This window comes from Capricornis sumatraensis, chromosome 1 (genome assembly GCF_032405125.1).
Source record: "Capricornis sumatraensis isolate serow.1 chromosome 1, serow.2, whole genome shotgun sequence".
In the NCBI taxonomy this organism is placed as follows: domain Eukaryota; kingdom Metazoa; phylum Chordata; class Mammalia; order Artiodactyla; family Bovidae; genus Capricornis; species Capricornis sumatraensis.
This window is the reverse complement of record NC_091069.1, coordinates 85,631,838-85,655,527: the sequence shown is the minus strand read 5'-3', so window position 1 is coordinate 85,655,527 and position 23,690 is coordinate 85,631,838. Positions and strand designations below refer to the sequence as shown.

At 36.2% G+C, this 23,690-nt stretch overlaps 1 protein-coding gene across 4 annotated transcripts in view; it reads right to left on the bottom strand.

Moving 5' to 3' along the window:
• Positions 1–3,629: 3,629 nt before the first annotated feature.
• ATL2 (atlastin GTPase 2) overlaps positions 3,630–23,690 on the bottom strand; it is a 70,030-nt gene continuing 49,969 nt past the window's right edge. Inside the window, exons 3-14 of one of the 4 annotated variants that reach the window (XM_068985391.1) lie at positions 20,678–20,812; positions 20,336–20,440; positions 16,081–16,131; positions 15,726–15,782; positions 14,194–14,286; positions 11,415–11,553; positions 10,497–10,624; positions 9,368–9,424; positions 8,362–8,433; positions 7,299–7,730; positions 5,764–5,778; positions 3,630–5,663 (exon numbers count right to left, since the gene is read on the bottom strand). In XM_068985391.1, coding sequence (XP_068841492.1) covers positions 5,556–5,663; positions 5,764–5,778; positions 7,299–7,730; positions 8,362–8,433; positions 9,368–9,424; positions 10,497–10,624; positions 11,415–11,553; positions 14,194–14,286; positions 15,726–15,782; positions 16,081–16,131; positions 20,336–20,440; positions 20,678–20,812 — 1,392 coding nt within the window. In that variant the 3' untranslated portion in view covers positions 3,630–5,555. The remainder of the gene's footprint in view (positions 5,664–5,763; positions 5,779–7,298; positions 7,731–8,361; positions 8,434–9,367; positions 9,425–10,496; positions 10,625–11,414; positions 11,554–14,193; positions 14,287–15,725; positions 15,783–16,080; positions 16,132–20,335; positions 20,441–20,677; positions 20,813–23,690) is intronic. The other 3 variants (XM_068985382.1, XM_068985376.1, XM_068985399.1) reach the window with 3 other exon arrangements.

Below are 23,690 nucleotides of genomic sequence, written 5' to 3'. Positions count from 1 at the left end.
AGAAATCTCTGATCTCCTTCAGAATGGACTGGTTGGATCTCCTTGCAGTCCAAGGGACTCTCAAGAGTCTTCTCCAACACCACAGTTCAAAAGCATCAATTCTTTGGCACTCAGCTTTCTTCACAGTCCAACGCTCACATCCATACATGACCACTGGAAAAACCATAGCCTTGACTAGACGGACCTTTGTTGGCAAAGTATTGTCTCTGCTTCTGTTTCCACTGTCTCCCCATCTATTTCCCATGAAGTGATGGGACGAGATGCCACGATCTTTGTTTTCTGAATGTTGAGTGTTAAGCCATATTTGCCACATAACCACCTTGCCATCTACAGCAGATGGTATAGCTCATACAGTGGATGTTTAAGTACAGAAAGTGAGTGAAGGGATGCAGTTGACCAGCCCACCCCATGTTCAAATATTCTGAGCATTTACCATGTATAAAAAAAAATACTAGACAATGTGAAAGGCTAAAAGATGTTTCTACTTTACAAGGAACTTAGTCCTGTTGAGGAAAGGAACTCCTGATAATGTTTTACTCCACAAAGACTATCACCCTCCAAGAGTCATCATGGTTATTCCCTTCAGAAAGCAGAGGGTATAAAATTAAAGAGTAGGTATGATTCGTAAGACAGATGCACGTTTCACAAATATCATCCCCCATAAAAGGGATTCAAAAGAATGCCTACGAGGATTTTATGTTCTCATTCTATTTTCCTAACAACCCTGAGAGGTAGGTATTATCTCCGTTTAATAGATGAAAGTGAGGCTCAACTGTTACCTAAGCGTTGGCCCAAGTTCACAGAGCTTGGAGGTGGTGGTGCAAGGAACAAAGCTGTTATAACCCCAAGGTTCATCTCCTTTCCCCTCCCGAGTTTAAATTCAAGTATTCTTCCAGCTCCAGGTCACCCAAGCATTTAGTCTTCACATTTTGCGATTGCAAAGTCTAAACTATGACATTTTAGATGACCTTTCTTGCTGTCAGTAGCTACAGAACCATTTTACTCCACAATAACCACATTGTTCGCCATATAAACTTTCAGAAAGTTTAAAATTGTTATTTAAATAACAGCCCAGGTGGTACAGTGTAAAAAATCTGCCTGCCAATGCAGGAAAATTTGGGTTCAATCCCTGGGTCAGGAAGATCCCCTGGAGAAGTAAATGGCAACCCCACTCCAGTATTCTTGCCTGGAAATCCCACGGACAAATGAGCCTGGTGGCCTACAGTCCATGGGGTTGCATAGAGTCAGACATGAGAGAGTACACACACAAATCACGGTCCAGATGACCCCCACACCCCATCAAAGTATGGACAAGCTTCGGGAAGCAGTTATTAGTCAATTGACCAAATAGAGCCAGCAGATGGACAAACAAAACGGAGCACAAATTTTCTACAGTACCTGCTTCTTCTCTCCCCAGTCCTGTGGTAGGGGGCAGAATGGCACAAAAAGTAACGTCCAAGGTCTGGGCTCTCTCCTCAAAACCCCATCGACCCTCAGAAGGGTCAAGGCAACTGCATGAGCACTGAAGAATTACTTAATGGCCCAAGAAAAGGTCAGTGTTGTATAGGAAAAATGTATAATGTACAGGGTAATTCTATTTTTGTGTAAAATAAAAACCATGTTTTATGCATACATAAAGATGTGTCAATAAGCACAGGGGAAGTTTTCCATAGCACACACACCAAATATATGGTTACCTCTGGCACATACAATCAAAAGGACAGAGAGATTTCCACTACTTGCTTAATACCACTCTTTAAACCTAGTATTATGGGTCATTTTCACCTTGCTTCAGTATTAACAAAATCTTTGTCCACCTTTAGTAATTTTAAAATGCAGCTAAGACAGTTTTGAGTTATGAATATCACTCGTCTGTCTGAAACTTTCCACTGACTCAAACCCCTGGTGTGGAGTGGCAGAATCCTGGTTTGCAATCCTGAGACACCCGAGACAGCTTTTTTTTTTAAGTGGTTTCCTACCACACGACGGTTGAACAGAAAGTACTAATGTATGTGCAAGTGCTTGATTGACTATATGAAGGCTGTGATTCCCCCCTTTCTCCTAAGCTTTTTTTACACTCCTCTTCAGGCACTTTTGACCTGGTCAGCTCCTAGCTTTCACTGAAGAACGTTAACAGGAGCTGTATGGCCCTCAAGTATGTCAAGGGTAGATCAATTCCTCATCCTAAATTTCGGCAAACTGCAAATCTGGAGAGGAGAAATTCCTAAAATCTGATAAAAGACTTAGGTAGAGAAGGTGGCATTTCTCTGTCCTGCATGAGAAAGCCCTCATGTAGCTTTGTTTGCCAAAAGCCAAGAATTCCCCAAAGTTAAGTTCCCTTTCTGACAAAGGCTCCAGACTGAATCCAACACAGTCATTTGATGAGGAAATTCTGGCCAAGTAGATGGCTGCCAGGAACAGCTGCCAGCTCTCCAAGCCGACGTTCGCCATCACCTCACAACTAGGACACAAATGGAAAAACATTTAGGTGCACAGAGCAATCCTGGTCAAAGTAGGAAATAAAACCTCACGCCAAGAATGAAACTGCTGAAACCTAAAAATGTGTGCAACAGACCCAGGCAACCCACAGTGGCAAAGAAACAGCTAACTGGAAAGCCAAAAGACTAAGCAATTGCTTAAAAACTTTCTGAGCCCATTTTGACCTAAGGGAACCATTAACAGTAACATTACAGTGCTTTCTGGAATTTTACGATATATTCTCAATAGGTTCTTAACCCAGTTAAGTCCACCCAAAAAAACGGTTTAACCCTGCAATAATGCAACAATGTAACAAATTCCAGCAGCAGTCACACCTACAGCAAGAGCAACTGCTCAAGCCACCCATTTCTGGAAGTAAAATGACTAATGAAAGTTCACCAAATAATATAAATTCTCAAAAATTACAGCTACTCCATTTCACAAGCAGAATATACTTAATGAAGCAAGGATGACTATTTTCACGAGAAATATATAAGGCATACTCAATAGTAGGGTCACAAATTACTATCTCTTCCAAAGAAGTTATTTATATCTTAATGAGGAAGACAGTTTGCTTAAAAAAAAAAAAAAAAAAAAACCCTGTAATATAAATTACTAAAAAATTATACCACAGAAAATATACTAACACCAAAATTATTTCAGTAAACAGTTTGAAATTGTCTTTAATCCCTTTTACTGCTTCTTACTTAACAATATTCAGTCTTCCAGCTGAAACCAAAGTACTTTCTTGGAATCCTTAATAGAATTGTATCTTTGGGAAAATACTTTTTCCAACAAGAAATATTAAGAAATCCAATGGTCTAGATTTCACAATTCTTTTGTTAAAAAACAAAACAAAACAAAAAACAGTTACCTGTGTCTCTTTAATTTCAGAAGAGTTGCTATTATACAACAAACTTTTTATTTTTTTCCATTCATAAAAACAGTCCACAACATTCATAAAACATAGTAAAAGAAATAAGACACTTTTCAGGTGAATTCTCTTAAAGAACAGATGAGTTGGTAGCAGTTTACTAATAGATGGAAACAAACACAATCCATATAAAAATAGGATTTGAAGCGGGAGGGGGCAGATATATACCAAAGTAAATTTTGAGATTTCGGCCATGCAACTCAACATCTGAGTTCTCCTCACTTAAAAACCAAACTAGGTGCTTTAAACAGGTGTTCACAGAAAAGGCTACAAAAGTACTGCAAAATGTTAGCCTTACATATACCAGAAAAGAGAGAGAGAAACAAAAATTAATAAATCCCCTAGCTAATCACAAGTTTTCCCTGACAGAGACAGACACAGAAAAATAACTGTTTACAAGCTTAGCTTCGAGGTACAACAGCTTTCAGCTCTCACATGGGTGTTCCTCACTCATGCTCTTTTCAGTATAAACAAATAGGTTTATGTAATGGAATACATATTTGAAGAATTCCTTTAAAAAAAATCACAAGTTCTATTTTATATATGCAACAAATTTTTAATTATGTACTGAAAATAAATTACAGAAAATAACTTTAAAATGCAACAAAGGACAAAGTCACGATAAACATTCCCATTGAATTCCCTCGAGGGTGGGGGGTGGGGTGGGGAGTGAGATTGCAGTGCTCAAGAAGATAAATATCACAAATGTATCAAAAACTTCAAATTGTCTATGCATTCATACACTGACATGAGCCACAAACATTCCTTCACAGGGACTGTACTCATTAGCCTACCACAGAACCAGATTTTGCCATAAACTACAAAACTTTTAATACAAAATTGTATTTATATATTTATAATTCATATACATGCCCTATCTGTGATTTTAGAAAATAAAAGCTACACACTGTACAGACACTCTTAACTCACAGCTGTAGGCAACATTTTTGGATGGAATTTCTCCCCCAATAAAATTAATGGCATATTTTATGTACATGAAGACTAAACCGCATAAAGACAGTTTAGTTTCCGAGATATGCATCTCGTTTTAGGGCAGGTTTATAAATTTAAAAAGGCAAGACAAATGTACACTTCAGAATCACTTTCTTAGCTACAAGAGTTGTGTAATTTCTGTGAAATTTCTGATACATGCATTTATGTAATACTGGTATTGAAGGCAGTAAAGCAATATATACTTGTAATGTCGTGGCTCAATAAAGGCTTCATTGTCATTCCAATCTGAATCTTGCTACAGTGATTCATAACTTCTCTAAAAATTAAAATTTCAATGGGACACTGTGTTAAAAAGACTCTAAATAGATTTCTTAAAATATTTCCCTGAAATATCCTTTTACATAAGACAAATTTCACTAACATCAAAGAAGAAAAAAAAAGAATTAAACATGGCACCAGTGTGCATGATAAACTAATGCTCCTCAGCCAATCATCATGTCTCAGGAGCCATGAACAGAATGCTTAAAACCAACAAACAATTTCACACTCTGTGGCAGCCATCTGTGAAGCCAGTTATGCTAAACTACTTCTACAGTTGATTGTAAACTTTGGTTTATTTTTATTTGAGTTCTCATTGTACAGCAAGCATGAAAAAAAGGGAGAGTGGAGTCCATGAGGAGATGAAGTGTCAGTCTGTCTTTAATCTGGCATGATGAGACACCTGGTCAGTCAGGCCTGCTTTGATAGAGTTTGTTACAGACTGCCTTATGTTTTCCTCCATCAAATTATCACCCAGGGGCTTCAATACCTGTGGTATGAGAAATGTGCAAAACAAATAAAAACATGAGGTAAAAAAAGAGTTACATATAAAAATAGATATAAAAATTCAATTCAAAGCAATGAAGAAAATAACCAGGAATGTGGGAAATAAAAAGATGCTTCTCCCAAAAAAAAGTTATGATGCTACAAATAATGCAGTTAGACATTTTATAATGTAACAAAAATTACTTTCCTCCTATTCAAACCATTACAATTCCTATGAGATGGATGTGCAATTCCATACCCTATATGCAGCATCAAATCTGGTATGTATACAGCATTTATGCAGACCGGCCCAGACGGTCCTGCTTATTGTCCTACATGTATAAGTGTGAACACTTCAGATAGGGAAAAAAGTTAAAAATACTGTCTAATTTTTCTTCTTGTTATTGTTGGATGACAGTCTCTGTCGCTGTGCTGACGAAAGAACACGATGAACCATTCGACGTCTAGTAACTTCGAACAGTTTGGAAAACACCTAAAACATGGAGTGATTCGTTAGGAGAATGACTCAGAGGGCCTTGAATTTAAAGAGTTTAATTAAGACTATAAAAACTTGAGACTTCATAGTTTCTCACCTTCCTGGGACTCCTCTGAAGCAAAAGAAAAGAGAAATGCAAAAAAATTTAGACAAGGTTTGTTGACACTGCACAGACCTTCCGCCTACTGATCCTCTTACCTTGACTATACTAAAAATAATTGTACACACTTCAGATTCTTCCGTTGACTTGTTTTATGATAGTGGCACCTCTAAAATCCTAGAATCAGTGCTGTACTGGAGATGACTGATTTTCAAAAGACACTGTACTATTACTGAAATTCCATGTGGCAGAAAATTAATAATGATTCAACACTTTTAAAGTAGATAATACTTTAAGTGATGCTGTGATAGCTTTCTTTTTTTTTTAGGTTGTGATAACTTTTAATCCATCTTCTGTCAGAACATATCAGAGGAATATAAAGAATGAACTTTTTAAAGATATAAAAATTTAATAAATATCCAGACATAAGCTTCCAAATCAGATCTGAATAGAGCATTTCTCTAAAGAAATATAAAATGCAAATTAATATAATGGGTCACTGTATAAAATAATAATGACATTATTAGTAGAAAAATCAGCATCAATCAACTTCTTCAGTCTTTGACTTTAAAACCAAAACCAGCATGGACCCACATTATCTTAAATCTTCAAGTAAGCCCAATACTTCATCGGCCCAGAAATGGTATCTGAAAACGCCTTTTATATTGTCCATCAGTAATAACTGTAGCTTTCATTCTTGATATGATGCTCAGGTATTTCATGATGATCATTTTAATGACAATATCCTTAAGTGGAATTTTCTGAACACAGGCAATTCCAGACAACAGTTGGCTGATACACAACAAGGCTTTCCTTAGTAGATACTTGTCAGGCCCAACTTTGAATTCTGGTTTGAGGTAAAAAATCATGATTTGAATTCTGGTTGAGGCAACAGATTATGATTAAGAAAAGCTGGCTCACTGTGGTACTTTGCTTTGCTCATTAGCATTTCCGTAGTACAGAAGTCAAAGATTATTCGCTGTAAGAATTCCCTATAAGATTGTTCTTTGTAGTAAGTACATCAGTAAACCACTACTATCTTCATGGAAGGCAATGAAGACCTGAATATCACCCATTTTTCCTGGAATATAGGCATGCATTGCTTCTTATCAATCCTAGTAAGAAACTTCAAAAGAACTCTACTTCCAAACTTATTTCCTTACCTTCATAACTCTTGCACTGATATTTTCTTTTCTCAAAAAAAAAAAGGGGGAGGGGGGGAATCCTTAAAGACTCTGGTCCTGCCCACTTGTCTGGTATAATCAGGCCTATAACTAAGAAACTATCCAGAGTATTACAGATATAAGTCAACCAAAGCACACTATAACTTTAAAGGAAAAAAAACTTCAGTTTATATATATTCAGATTATGCATCTAAACAAAACAGAAAATATCCTTTTGCCATTCTCCATACAAAGAAAAAGTAGGTGTGGAAATATTGGGGGTGAGGGTGGGGAATGGGGGACTGGAGGAGGGGTGGGGAGCCACAAGGATAAGATTAGTCACTGAAAAACCAAAAGATAGATACCAACCTGTTCCCATAGTGTTTCAGCAATCTGATCAATCACTGTTCCAATTTCTCTGAACTCCCCAGAGTATTTAACATATGCCCAAGTACAAAGAGACGTCAGTGCTAACCCCATGACAAGGTTACACAAGACGGCTATAGAGTTTAGGCCAACGAAGCCAGTCAGTCCTGAGATTATATACATAGCAAACATGACTGCAAACAGTGTGGCAGGGGTACGAGCAGCATAGAAGATATTTTTGCCATCATTGTGCTTTATAAAATTTGCATAGGTTTCTTCAATTTCAGCCTCAAGCTGGTCCTGATAACGACGGCAGAATTCATCTCCACCCATTTTTTTCACTGAACGAAACTGTTTAATCGCCACTTCCTTAAGATCCAGGTGTTTTCGCTCCAGATCTGAAGGTGCAATGTAAGGCTTGTCCCCACCACATACCTGTGCAGACAGTAGGACAGATTACATGCTGGGAAAAAGTCACACTTGAAAGAAATTCCATCAGTGAAGTTAAACCATCTACATGGTTTAGTTTTAAATTTGTTTGTAATACTACACACGTCATCATAACCCACACATTTCTTATATATTTAACTGACTCAAGCAAAATAAATTTTCCCAATTAACTATATACCAATAAAGACAAAAAGAATTACACTACAATCTGTATTGATGTCAGCTGACCCAGCAATACACCAAAAAAGACTGCTGGCAAGAAAGTGGGTTAAGAGGTGTAACACATAGAAACGGTACTTGAATATTTGAATTAGCAAGCTTAGCACAGAAATTGCTATTGGTCTTAGGACAATGTTACTAACATCAGAAGCTACTGGTAATAGCACTCTGAATCATGTGTCAAAAAATATTTTAGTGTGGTCTATGTAATAACTTACTACTCTCATCCTGCACTCTAACGATGGAAATTATAATCTTGTTTATTTCCAGTAGAGATGATAAAAGAAAATTTGGGAATGATGTAACGTGACAGTGTATAAGCAGTACGAATTGGTTCAATGATTTTAAATATAAAAATCTTCTCACTCTAGTGCTAATATAAATGTCAGTCACCAACCTGCTCCATACTTTTGCAATAGATCTCTCTTGCTCCTGCTACTGCAGCAAGATTATTGGCTTCAGCTGTTGCCTAAAAAATAAAGTAAAATGTCCCAACTTTATGTGAAATATCTGATGACTGTAAATGCTGATTAAGACAATAAATTATGTACAGTGACCAAGTTGGAGAAAAATATTATCAACTTCCAGTTTTCCCTTCTAATGGAGGAAACACTATTATAAAGGATATAGTAACTGCTTCTAATAGGACTACCTGACTAATTTTGTTTTGTTTAGATTTGTTAGAGTGAGTTTGTAGAATAGAACACATATGCCCAGGAAATTACAAGAGAATTAAATAAATACAGCCCTAATATATGTCCCGTCTCCAGGTGCAAAGAATTAAGAATACTCATATGGTCCTTTCTCTCATAATCAGTATGACACAGGATACATTTTTAAATCCACAAAACTGTTTACTACATGGATTTTATGAAACAACAGTTTAATCCACTATAAAATTAGGAAATTGCCCAAAGTAGCAATTTTTTAAAAAATTAAACAGGTTAAAATAACATTGCCCCTAAAGAATACCTTTTTTTAAAAAAAAAAAAGAAAGAAAAAAAAAAAAACAACTATAATCACTAGAAGTAGCTGTCACTCATTAAAATAAAGAGGAAAATAAGCCTATTTCAAACAACATTCATTGTTAAAGACCCAGAGAACAGAAGCAGCTTGGTTCAGCAAGGCCCACATCAAGCTATCTTCTGAAACAGAAATTTTCCTACATTTCTTGAGCAACTGAAGAGAAAGCACCAAGGACCTTCATTTCTATGAAGGTACTGTGTGGGTACAAGGTCTGCAATCTGTAGTTACAAAAACTCAAAAACTTCAGGACCCATGCCTTAAGTATCTAAAATGCATTTGCATGCAAAGAAGCACCACCCCATTTCCAGCATTTCTCTCTAAAGCAGATTTTTTTTTCTCCCTCATACATAAATGTATGTACAACATACACACACTACCTGAAGCATGGACTTGGGATGTGGAAGTTCCTCTCCTTGATAAATTTTAATGTAAGCCTAAAAATATAGAAGACTCATTATATTGACAGGTTATGCACTTTGGCTCCATATCCCCAAAGGAACATCATTAGATAGAAAAATGATTCACATTATTAAAAGGAAAAGTCAAAGCTTTAAAAATCATATACTTTCATTCCAAAAAAGTTAACCCTATTCTCAACATTATTAAAAATGTGTGTTGCAAAATAATATCCTAGAGAAATATCTCTAAATATAACTTCAACTTGGCAGAAAAGTTGTTTCATATTTAAAGTTACATATAAAATGCCATCTACTCTATGAAAAGAAATCCACAATCCTCTCCTACTGCCAAACTGCCAATGTTTCAAATAAATATGTAACAAAACATTTTAACTCAGTATTTTACTTTGTGGTTTAAGAGTAAGAAAGATGAAAATTATTAAGTAAGTTCCATATAGGAATCTTTCATCTCAACTTTCATCTGACTCTTAAATTATTTCATAACTAAACAAAGATAGTATGAAAGTGATCAAGTGTCCATTAAATAACACAAAAATGCCCTCTTTCATTAACTGTATTTTCCCATCCATCTACAACTACTACAAATAATCACAACCCTCAACAGTGGCCTTGCTCTGGCAAGCAAGTTATAAAGACTAGAGAGCGGGGGGGGGAATCTATGAATAATTTACTTGAGCTCAGAACCCACTTTTGATAACTTTCAAAGGCTCTCATCAAGTACTCAGACTCTGAGAGGTTTTTTATGAGAACTCAAGATGCAGAATTATGCTCCCAATATCTATTATCATTTTCAAATGATAGAGTGGTATTATAATATTATGAATGGTTCTTCTGTGCATATCAGGGCTGGAGAAAAAGTAGGGTAACTGTATAAACAAATAAAATCACTGTGTAGAAGATACATGTTGTCTGCTACAATCTTAAATATTCTAAAATATTGATACATCCAATTCAAGGCAAAAAAAATTATAAATTTTACCTAATTGCTTTAAAATACAGATGAGAAATTTTTATAACACACAAATGAGTTTTAAGTCAACTATATTTCTAACTTACACAAAGTCATTTAATGTAAGCATTTTCCTACCTTAAAGTATTCTACAAGATCTCTACAAGTGACTTTAGATCCACTTATCTCTTTTTCTACCAAATTTTCTGGGGCAAGGAGCAAGGGAACCAGATTTCGAAGCTCTCGTTTAAACTCTTCATCAATATCTGATGGGCATGAAATTAGTCAACATATTAGTAAAAAAAAAAAAAGTCACCATTGGTAAGAGCTAATGAGATTCTATTTTGTAAAACAAGAGTATGATACTTAAGTATAGATTCATTTCAAAAAACTCATCCAAACCTGTCATACTGACACATCTCATAAGAAAAAATATAATGCCCCCCCAACTCTAGTACCCCATTTTCTTCATCTTCTAATTCTGTCAGCTCAAATAATAAAAACAACTGTGAACTATCAAAACAAATTCCACATCAAGTATTTTAAGTAAACTATCCTTTCCAAATGGCAGGCAATTCATGAAACTGTATTAAATATTAAAACTAAATTTTGTTTTTCTAGCCATACTGTTAAAGTTTTGTTAATCCTCAAGTCTTCTGCTATCATGCTCAAAATAACCCTAAAACATACACAGGAAATTATACCATCACCCCGAAACAGACTTAAATTTAATTATATCAATACAATATATTGGTAATGCTTTTTAGCAGACTGCAATCAGATGAAATACTGAAATGTTCCTTCAGTATTTTTAGGACATCAGTGCTGAGAAATAGACATTAAAAAATCTGTTAACAAATATGCTAGGTGTTTGCAACAAACCAATGGAAAGCTAGAAAGACCACAGAGAGCACTACAATCACTTCATTAACAATGCACCGAAATATCCTCCAGTATAAGAGAAATTTTAAGGAACCATATATATATATATGTTTTTTTTAAACTTTCAGTCTCTACAACTTGAGTTCTGATTTTAACAAGAATGGGAATTCCCACCTTTCAATCTCCCATCAAAACTAGGATTAGTTGCAACTTTAAGACCAGGATGTGGCAAAAGGAAGCAACCAAGATTTGAGAAACAATTGTGAATGTGCTTCCTTACATTCTGCAGCTCTTCATGTTGATTCTGTTTTACCTGGAGGTAGAGCAGACAAGGGTAAAGGAGCAAACAAGAGAAAAACAAATTTTTTTTTAAGTACACACACATACTCACAGGCATGCACAGTAATTCAAATGCTACTCCAGATGGGTGTTTTTTGACAATATAAAATTTTATTAAAGACCCATTTCTAACCATTTGGTAAGACCCTCCTCCTCTCCTAAACCAAGAGATTTTTTTCCCCTGTTAGCTACCCAAAGTGAAAGTGAAAGTCTGACTGGCTCATTGAGACCCCATGCATTATACAGTCCATGGAATTCTCTAGACAGAATATTGAAGTAAGTAGCCTTTCCCTTATCCAGGGGATCTTCCCAACCCAGGCAGGAACCACCCATGTCTCCCACACTGCAGGCGGATTCTTCACCAGCTGAGTCACAAGGGAAGCCCATTAGCTACCAAGGATATGAATAAATACAAATAATAATTAATCATAATATCTAACACCAGAACAACAGGTGTGACTGTGATTTATAAACCCGTCTTTAAAGTGCTTATAATGGCAAAGAGAAAGCAAAGTACTAATCCACCTACAAATAAAAAGGTCAGCCAATGAGCAAAACAACAGATAAGGTGAAAAACACCAGTGTAGTCTAAAGAACTTTAAAAATTCCAAAGAACCTTAAGATTTCAGCACTCATTCCAAAGGATTATTTATGACATATGCTAGTCATCAGTTTTTTGCAGAAGAGAAACCGCTATGTATTTTCTGGAAGAATATACTAAAGTTACATTTTTAATAACTACTTATCCCAATATAATTCACATATTCCCTCCTAAACTCATCTCAAAAACCATTCTAAAACACATGTACTATTAGTAATCAACAAAACCTGGAAACTACCCAAATCTCCATTGAGAGTAGAATGGAAAAACTATTGTTATTCTTACAATGGAATACTGATTATCAATGAGAATAAGTGAACTAAACTACATGCAACAATATGAACTAATCTCAGAAACGTAATACTGGGCAAAAGAAACTGGACACAAAAGAATACATACCATGTGTGATTTCTTTCAAAAAAGTCCAAAAACAAAGCCTCCTGAAGGTCTGAACAGCAATGAAGGGTTTGGGGACTAGAGGGAGTTAGTAGACAGAGGTGGGTGCTTCTGGGTTGTTATATGGCTATGCTCAATTTGCACAAATTCATCAAGGTGCATACTTATGGTCTGTGTACTTTTCTGTATCAATTTAATAATGTATTTAAAAACCCGTTTGTCTTTGAAGTCATAATTCTGAATTTAGTTAGTATGCCTAATGTACTTCATGTCAATTTCTTCTAACAAAGCAAAGAAAATGCTGATGAATGAAAATCTTTGACAGTCTAGAAATGCCTTTAATATAATCTAAGAATAAGAATTTGGTTTTAATCTCAGTTTAGGATTAAGAAAAATTATATTATACCCTCAATCTTTGAATAAGGTTGCAAAACTAAATGCATCCTTTCCACAGGGAACAGACAAAAGTTTATTACCCCAAAGAAAGAAAACTCCTATTTATGAATAAAGGGATTTTTATGTATCTTTTGTGGATGTCAGTAGGTGGGCAGTATTTGACCTTAGGGTTTCCATGGGAGGATACTTCTAGGAATAAAGGATCATGGTGGTGAGTTTATTTTCCAGGACTGCCTTGGTGAGGCATTTTGCATGGGTCAGAACAAGAATCTCGATATTTGGGTCCTATTACAGTTACCAATAATTTGTTAAATGACCAAAGGCAAGTTACTTTTCTGGGTTCCAGTTTTGAGGTATGTGTGGAACTGTAGTGTTGGGGAAGACTCTTGAGAGTCCCTTGGACTGCAAGGAGATCAAACCAGTCCATCCTAAAGATCAGTCCTGGGTGTTCATTGGAAGGACTGATGTTGAAGCTGAAACTCTAATACTTTGGCCACCTGATGTGAAGAGCTTACTCATTTGAAAAGACCCTGATGCTGGGAAAGATTGAGGGCAGGAGAAAGGGACAATGGAGGATGAGATGGTTGGATGGCACCACTGACTCAATGGACATGGGTTTGGGTGGACTCCGGGAGTTGGTGATGGACAAGGAGGCCTGACGTGCTGTGGTTCATGGGGGTCACAGTCAGACATGACTGAGAAACTGAATTGAACTGTGTATAAATGCTATGCTATAAATGTTTAAGATCCCTTTTCTAGCTCTCTGTATGCTGCCACTCTATGAGACAATATTCCTTGGAAAGAAAGTCTCACATCATTTGCGTTCAATGCATGCACACTAGATTACCCAGCCTGTCTTAAATGTTCAGAAGCTCAGCTGGGCCAGAAAGAGACATGCATGCAATCTGAACAGACCAAAAGGTTGGTCTACTTCAAACTCTTATCCTGTGAATACTGATTTATTGAAATGTCCCTTTAGTATGTCTCTGGAGAGAAATATCTGTTCCTTAATTTCTATTCAAGGTCATTTCTACTGTCCTCTTTCACAGGAATGCTACCAATTTACACCTCATCAATTGCGTATGGGGTTACCTAGGTTAACCAGGGATAGTCAATCTGTCCCGATCACACTTAGACATTGATCTAGGCAGCAGTCCAGGCAGCCCACTCCTTCACCTGACTTGGTGCTTATGCTCGCCTATCTCAGAAATAGGGACTTACCTGCAATCTCTTTTCAAGGAATTGTTTGCCACCTTCCAAACCATATGAATGTTCATAAGGATAACTCCAGTCTCGAATCAAAAACATTAATGTCTACAGAAAAAAGGAAAAACATAGACTATTTCTTATAAAATTTTACCAAAAATTACTACCTTAACAACTGAAGCATCCCTTACTCCCCAGAAACAATCCTTATCAAAAGTTATAGCAACCAAATGGTTTACTACTACTCATAGTTATATCAAGAGCCTACTACATAAACCAGTAACACTCCCAACTCCTATACCAAGAATCTACATCCACTTGAGAAACTTACTGTATATATTGTCACCACAAGCAATAGCACAGGGATTTTTAAGAAGAAACAAAAGACGTATCAGGGTATACAGATCATAATTTTAAGCCAAGATTGTCTAATTAAAAGACCAAATAATTCACAGAATTTTTTATTTTTACATGCTTACATTTCTCAATTCAGCATTATTGATGCTTTGGGTCAGATAATTCTTAGCTGTACACACTTGTCCTATGTATTAAAGGATGTTGAACAGTATGTCTGGTCTCTAAAAACTAAATACCAATGGTATTAACTTCCTCCCCAAAACTGTGACAACCTAAAATGTCTCCAAATATCAGCAAATGCCCTCTGGGTGGCAAAATTACCCCAGTTCAGAAAAACAGATATAGGCCAAATAGAGTAAATTTTATCATATACAAAAAATGACACCATAATCTGTCCAAATATTTCATAAAAGTGATCACTTGAGCCAGACAAGACTGAGGCTGAATTAGTGTAAATCCACTAACAGTAAGAACCACCAGTGATGCTTTCGTATCAGGGAAGACTTCACACACAGATGAGCAAACAGGGTTGAGTCATTCTCACCTACTATATAACACAACTAATCAAGTAATACCATGTCAACTTATAAACCACTTATTTCAAAGAAGAAACTATCTGAAATTAGCTTTGTTTTCTTCTTTTAAATCTCTGTAATGTTAAGACTCCAAAGAAGCAAGCAGAACATATGCTTCTCAAATAACTCCACCCAGATTAATTTCTGACTTAATATTCTGCATTTAGCATTTAAAGGTAATGAAAAAACATGGAGGAGAGACATAATAAACTCTGAAACTTTTCTATGAATCAAAAATGAACAATAACAGGTCTAATTTCAACTAGTAATATACTCCCCCACACACACACACAACCAATAATATGGCAGTAGTTTATGATGTATACAAGAAGTTTACATGACTATCTCAACTCTGGGAATTAACACTTAATTAAGAGAAATGTTATTAACTTCTTTAAGTAAAAATTCTAAGAATCAATCTATAATCATTTGTTCTATTTCCTTTCTTGTAAATTGCTACTGTTAAGTTGGTGATGACTCTACCATAAATTAGTTTCAATTCCGCTGGATCTGTTGCTAAAAATAAGTTTGGCATAATGTTCTTATATCTTCAGAAATACAAGATAACAGCTTTTCATAGATACATTTATTTTAATGATAAAATACTTAATTTACCTGAAATGGTTTCTGGTAGATTTCTTCCATTGCAAGTCTGCCGTATTCTGTAAATAACTATTAAATCAAATTATTTAAAATAATGCCCCCAAAGACGTTGAAAGAAGACATCTGTAAAGCTGTTCTATATCAGACCACTAGATGTCAGGGCCTTTAAAATCATTTGAAAGCCAAGCATTTAATTTTTAAGACCAAGTATACATTAAAATTTCTTTTAGTTAAGAAGTCATGTATCTGTTTAAAATCATGTAACAGTCAATCTTCATACAATATTATAGATTACTGCTGTAAAGTAACAATAATGTAGGAATTAAATTTTCAATACTTTGGCATACATTCTTTGAGACATACATACTTGCAAGTGTTGAAGATCATCTTCCTGAATATTTTGAGACAAATTATACACCTGTTAAAACAGAATTTGGTTTTCATTAGTGCTTTACTTTGAATACCCAGCTGTGTATAACTTTGCTTCTGGAAATGAAGGCTATTTAGACCTGAACACATATGAATGACTCGGTCATTATCTTAACTAGCGATGAAAAGGATTTCTTCTTTCCTAACTGTAAAACACTAAGGGGGGAGCAGTGGTGGTAAACTATGTAAAAATCAGGAATACATGCATATGGGGCCAAGAAAGCAGCAGACATTTTTTTTTTAAAGTATATGCAGTATACTTATATTGTACGTTTACATACTTACACTTATGTAGTAAGTTTCTTTAATGTTACGCCATGATTTGTTTTTTTTTCTTAAGTATAGGATTTCCTCAACTATTTTTCTAAGTGAATGAATGTGAAGGGCATAGTTCTACAAAGATCAAATTCCTCCTTGGAGCATTCACAATATATAGTTTATAGTTACTCATGGGTGCCTCAACTACCATTGACTCTAATATGATTATCTTTTTACTTAAGCAAACTCAGTCTAAATAACAGGAAAATTTTACCAGACTGTAGTAGCTGTTTAAAAAAAAAACAAAAAACACAACATACACAACAGTAGGTGGCACTCTTGCCCTTTTCACAAATTTTCAGGAGGCTTTGCAAGCCACACAGGCCAGAGCTGATGATGGTAAATTAAGTAAGTAAGTATAAATATCAAATCGGCTAAGTTTTCAAACTGAATACAATGACATATAACTTCTTGTATGGTAAGCCACTTCAGTCATGTCCAATTCTGTGTGATCCTATCAACTATAGCCCACCAGGCTCCTCTGTCCATGGGATTCTCCAGGCAAGAATACTGGAGTGGGTTGCCACGTCCTCTCCACGGGATCTTCCTAACCCAGGGATTGAATCCAGTCTCCTGCACTGCAGGCAGATTCTTTACCATATGAGCCACCAGAGAAGGTCTTATAATTTCTTAAGTAATTTCTTAAGTGCCTTTGGTTGGATTTTTTTTGCCTGTTTGAAAGAACCACCATTATATGAAAAAAAAAAAAAAAGCTAAAAAATTGCTAATTTAAATACTGATTATATTTGAAAAGTAGCTTTTCAAAAGAATTATATTGTACATTTTATAGCTTCTTTATTTGAAAATTACTAATGTTTCTGCACATATTTTTGAAGGAATGTGAAAAATGCAGTTATCAAAAACAGAATTTTAGAACCAGAAGGAGCATTGAGGAGCATCTGACCCTAACTTTGTATTGTCCATGAGTAAAACTGAGACCCTTTGGGTCCAGTTTGGGTCCAGAATCCTGTTTGCTGAGAAACATGGAGAACTCATGGCTCTTGACCCCTTTTCTCTCCTCAGTCCCCAAGTCTGGGGAAGAAGCGTTCAGCAGTCCATTGGGAGATGGACCAATGTGACCTGGCATTCTGGAAGTGGAATGGTTTTGGTTGGGGCAGGGGAAAGGTAAGAAGAACTGGGTTTGAGACCTAATATCTATGGAGCATCATTCAGGGTACCTTCTGAAACCATTATACCCTAGAATGGAGCCGCAAGTACCTCATCCATGCAGAATTTTAGAGACTTTGCAAAAATTCTGTAAAGTGCCAGTGGCCAATGGGAATTAAAGGGATGTGTCTTGGGACTGGAGCTGTGCTTAGGGAGGAGAATGAACAGTCAGACCTGACTGCCTACCCACCATGCAGGCTTCTGAGTGGATGCAGGCAGCACCCCAGTGCCCAAAATTTCACCATTAGGGATTGCTCCTTTTTGTGAGAGGGGCATGAAAGGGATTTGGAGAAGGAAATGGCAACCCTTTCCAGCATTCTTGCCTGGAGAATTCCATGGACAGAGGACCCGGGCAGGCTACAGTCCATGGGGTCACAAAGAGTCAGACACAACCGAGTGACTGTCACTCACTCAAGCACTCGCAAGAGAGAAACTGGAGAGAAGATACACTAGGTCCAGTCCTTCTGAATCAGATCTTTTACGAGATCACCTAGGCCACCAAAGGAGAAAAGTAGTAGGTGTCCATAGTTGCAGCCTCTGCTAAGAAATAACATATCTAAGAAAATAGGGTTACTCCAAATAGAGAAAAATCGATTCTAACTGCAAAAAAGTGCTGATCCAACTTAACCACTTGGAGGTCAAGAAAATAAACAGCCACTATAAGCCAGCAAACTTAAAATGATTTTCTCAGCTAATTCCAAACAGGTACTTAAAAAGGAATTAATGATTGAGGTGATTAAACTCTATTTAAACTTAAAAACTGAGAGCATGACCAACCTATTCTCACTGATATGGACCTTAGCATTTAAAAAATAGGCCCAGATCCTTTCATTGTCAGGGCCAGATTATAAACAGCAGAGAAAAGATTTGTTTACTGTAGATCATTAGTACTTAGTATACTATGTTGTACTCAGTATACCACACTGTACTTAACAAGATGCTCCACAATTATTTTTTGAAAAAATAAATGACAAAGGGATCAGTCTGTCATTAGCCTATCAATCATATAACTTATGTAATAAGGAAGGACAGAAATCCGGCCTCAAGAATCAGGAAAGAAGTAATAATAAAAAATAATTTCAGGGACTTCCCTGCAAATTCAGTGATTAAGACTCTGTGCTCCCAAGGCAGGGGGAATGGGTTCGATCCCTGATTAGGGAACTTAGATCCCACATGCCGGTCAGTGCGGCCTTAAAAACAATAAAAAATTAATCTTTTTGATTATTTAGTTTACAAAGCGCTTTTTTATGCATTATCGCATTCGGATTTCATTTCTGACTGCACACAAAATCACATTATGAGACAGTCAAGCAAAGCAAGAATTTTCATTTTATAATAAGGAAATGGCTTTAAGTTTCCAAAATTAGGCCTCTCACTATCATAAAGTTACATAAACAACAGAACGCCACAGTATAAGTTTTAGGACAGAGAGCTTATAATTAAAGCAAGTCAGAGAGTCAGCTAATCTGAAGGGCTATAACGTGATAATACAAACACAAAAATGTGGCTTCTGGTTGCCTCAGGAAAATGGCAGTTGTGCCACCCTGTAAAATCGGAGAAAAAAAAAGTAGAACAAATTGGAAAAGAGAGATTCTAAGGGTCCCCAATAACATCATTTAGTTTATAGAGACAGGTATCTCCATCGCTATAATAAAAAGAAGCCCCTTCTCTTTTATCTCGTAATAATATCCACAAGTTGTTTCCACTGACAGCTAGATACTTCGAATTGAGGAAGGAGAAGGGAACTTTAATCGAGACTAGTCGTACACTCCAGACACCAAGGGAAAGCACAGAAGCCAAGGCACTGTGACGGCATCACCTATAGTCTCTCATCAGTAGGAAATATTTCTTGCCTCAGGAGAGGCACATACTCTAAAATATTTGCAAATATGTATCTTGAAACATCACCACCAGCTGGACCTAACCATCATACTTCAATAATTCTTTTTTCAGCCAGAGAAGTATCGACCACAGATGAGCCCATAAAAGGGAAAGTAAAAAAATACAAAATGACCTGTGGTGGTTTAATTCAGTCCAATCAGTCTAAATTATACAGAAAAAAGATGGCCTAGCTCAAAGAGACTAGAACTTGACACAACACCAAACATAACTAGAGTACAGCATAAGTGAAGAAAGAAAAGAATTTTACTCCTTTCTAAGTGGAAACAGGTGCTATCCTAGATTACATAAACATCACTTAGGTTTCCTAAGTTAAATATGACCCTAGTTTATTATATAAACATACCTCCATTCATTCAAATAATCAAGTACTAGTTGCCATGCACATCAAGTAGAAAACTAAATTTAATTACTTGGTTTTGCTGTTTGGTCGATTTAGCCAAAAAATAAAAATACACTCTACATTTTACTGTATCTGGCAGCCACAGTATCAACTGAATATCCTTGAGTTCAATTAAGGATAATATACAATAATATATACTCCTTAAAAAAAAAAGAGCATTGATGCTACAACAAAATACCAAAGACACTGGCTACTGGTTCACTGCTTCCCCGCTAAGCACTTAAAAGTACGAAATTTCACATTGTAAGCCCAGACAGCAAGCACAGAAACGTAAGTGAGCAATAAGAAATGTAAATAGTTTCTCTAATTTTAGTCCTTCTTTCCTTCCATCAAATAGCATTCTGAGGAAGAGCAAAGGTATTAGAGTTATGTGAACTGATCATGCTAGAGCATCCCTGTGTCTCACCTGAACAGAACTAGTCATGGTGCTCAGAGCAAACACTGTGGCACAATCCTTGATAGTTGACTGGCTATCAAAGGCACCCTGGGTATCCATTAGCAGCACAGCCACCTAGGAATTTAAAAGTTTGAAATACTAAGCAAAAACTCACCAACAGTGATTTATAAAAGTCAAATATAAAACGGTTACCATAAATATCAGTAATTAAGTCAAGAAAAGTACATATCTCACACATTTTGACATAATAGTCTACATGTTTAAGTTATCAGATAATAAGAGTTCTGTGTTGTTTTGCTCAAGAAATAAGGAAGAAAAAACAGTTAAAAAAAACTATAAAAAGAATTTTACTTTTGTTCCATTAGGTCTCTCGATCACAAATACTTCATTCCAGACTTGTATGCCTGTTGTTTCTCTTTCACAACCACCTCGCCATGTAAAGCCAGTCAATGGTTCATTGTTTCCACCAATCCAACTCTGAGAATCCTGTTGAAATCAAGCATAAAGATAAAATAAAACACACAAAAATAAGAACTCAAAAGGAATGTAGGAAATCACCCACTCTTTACAACATTGTAAATCAACTACACTTCAATAAAAATTTTAGGAAAAAAAGAAAGAAATCATCCACTCCTTATTTTATAGATAAGGCCGGTACATCCAGGGAGATAAAATATACTGTAACATTAAACAAGCAGTTACAAAAACGGTCCCAAATCCCACATCCTTCACAGAGGGACCTGAACCTTCTCAAATTTGCTCACATTTTCACACTCTAGGCTTCTAGATAAGTGGGGTCACACTCACTTTTCCCACTTTGGAAAGACTTCCTATGTTCAAAATCATAAAAATAAGATACCAGCTATTTTGACACCTCCTTCTACAAAACCAAGTTCCAGACAGAATGACTGTCAAAACAGCACTGCTCTCTTAGAATAGCTTATACTAAAATGTTTTCACACTGCCTTAATTTTCTCTTCAAAAAACATCAACTTTAAAAATAACCACAAGACTTGTATAAAATCTGATTCAAACAATCCAACTATAAGTCTTTTTCAAAACCAAAAGGGAAATCTGAATCCACACTGGGTATTGTATTAGATGGTGCTAAGCTGGGGTAAAGATGACTGTGTGACGTAATAATGGCTCTGAGGTTGTAATAATAATAATAATAATAAAGCCTTATCTAGTTACAGTAAATAAATAAGTAAAAGGGCAGAGAGGAAAACAGATGAAATAAGACCAGGAAAATATTGGTGGGTACACTGGAGTTCATTAAATGCTACTATTTTGGGGTATATTTAAATTTTTCTATAATAAAATGTTTCAGCACATACATTACAGGACTAAACTGTTGTAATATTATAAAATTATATGAAATTTAATATACCATAAGCTAATTTATCTAGAAAATTAAATCTGGAATGATAAATGAGTTAACTTTGACATATATTAAGAGCCCTCTACTTTAAGTATATTTAAAGCCCATATACCCTTTTCTCAAAGTACCACCCCTCACAGGAAAAATTCCTTTGTTTCAGAAATACTTCTAATAAGCTTTACTATATAGTCCAAAATAGATAACAAAGCTCCAATTAGGGGTGGAGAAAGATGTGTAAGGTGGACTTAATGAGGAAAAGGCGGGAGAAAAAAGTGTTGCCCAAATTATCACTACTTAATATGAAGATCAGTCTTAAACATCAGTAGGCTTCCCTGGTGGCTCAGATGGTAAAACACAAACCATCTATAATTATTATTCCACAAAACTCCATCCCCAGTAGTTACCAATCCTATCACTTACAAAATTCTCTTGGACTCTCTTCTTCACTTTCAGTATCTTCAACTTAAGACCCTCATCCTCTGTTGGCCACAAGGCTGACACATGGTACAACTCTATTTATACTATATACTACAGACTTGTGCTTCAAGAAGCACCCTTCACAGGGATCAGAAGATTAACAGTACACCCTAGATAAGCCCAATTATAGTCTTACACTAACTATACTTTTTAGATGCTCCAAATCACCTTGAACCTCCCTGCTGTACCCTCCAACCCATCCTTCCCAACTGTCACTTAATGTTCTCAACAAGAAACCTAAAATCATGCCATGATCTCGCTAAAAAGCCATCTGTGGCTCCCCATTTCTTTACAGGACCATCTGGAGACCTGTTGTATACAATCCACCTTTACATTCCCTATCTCTGCTCCTAAAGTCCCCCCAGCACACACACCTCTTCCAGTCTGTCCCACAACAAAAAAGGTCAATATTCCCAAATACACAGGTTGCTGGGCATCGCTATGCCTTTGCTCCATCTGGTCTCAGCCTAGACTGAGCGGGTGGTCAGGAAAAGAAACTCCAACTTTTCTGAACTCTTAAAGCCTATTACTGACACTTCAGGTGGCTCCCTTTAAATGGCTTTGCACTGCAGTGTAAGGGTAAGTATTCCGAGTACAGGTTATAAACTCCATCTGATTTACAAAACTTTCTACCAAAGTGCCTTCCTTATTCTACGTTCTCACACGTAGTACCTCATTCCCCAACAATGGCAAACTGATATTTAATGAACTGATTCAACCTACACAAGTAACTTAAAAGAACTTATCCTATTAGAGAAATCTGCTTTTATTCTACATATTACTTAATTTTACTTATTTTTTTTCCCTATCTCTTCTATGAGAATTTAAGTTCCATGAAGAAAGAAGTTTCTGTCATTTTTTTCCTCTCAAAACACAGGATAGTATCCCCAGAACACAGAATAGTGCCTGGCTCGCAGTAGGTACTCAAAATATTTGCTCAATAAATAAATACATTAAATTTTTTAAATTATTAAGCTTCAACATGTTCCTTTTTGCACATGGGTAAGAGAGATGGAAGAAATAAAATCCTTTCAATCACTGCTAGAAACAATACATGAATAAGAGAGTAAAGCTAAATTTAAAAAAGTACAGATGACTGAAATCATAGGCTAAGTAAGATGCTTGTTAACCCTACTATCTCCAAAAGAACTTTAAAAAGAACTGGTGTCTCATTAAAAAAAGATGTACTAACTATATATTACTCTTCTTGGTTTACCCTGTAATGGAGATGTTTACTGCATTGCTACTGTTCAGCCACTAAGTCGCCCAACTCTTTGTGACTCCACCCACTACAGCACATCAGCGTTTCCCTGTCCCTCACTATCTCCTGGACTTTGCTCAAACTGATGTCATTGGGTTGGTGATGCCATTCAACCATCTCATCCTCTGTTGCCCACTTCTCCTCCTGCCCTCAGTCTTTCCCAGCATCAGAGTCTTTTCCAATGAGTCAGCTCTTCACATCAGATCGATGCAAGTACTGGAGTTCCAGCTTCACCATTAGTCCTT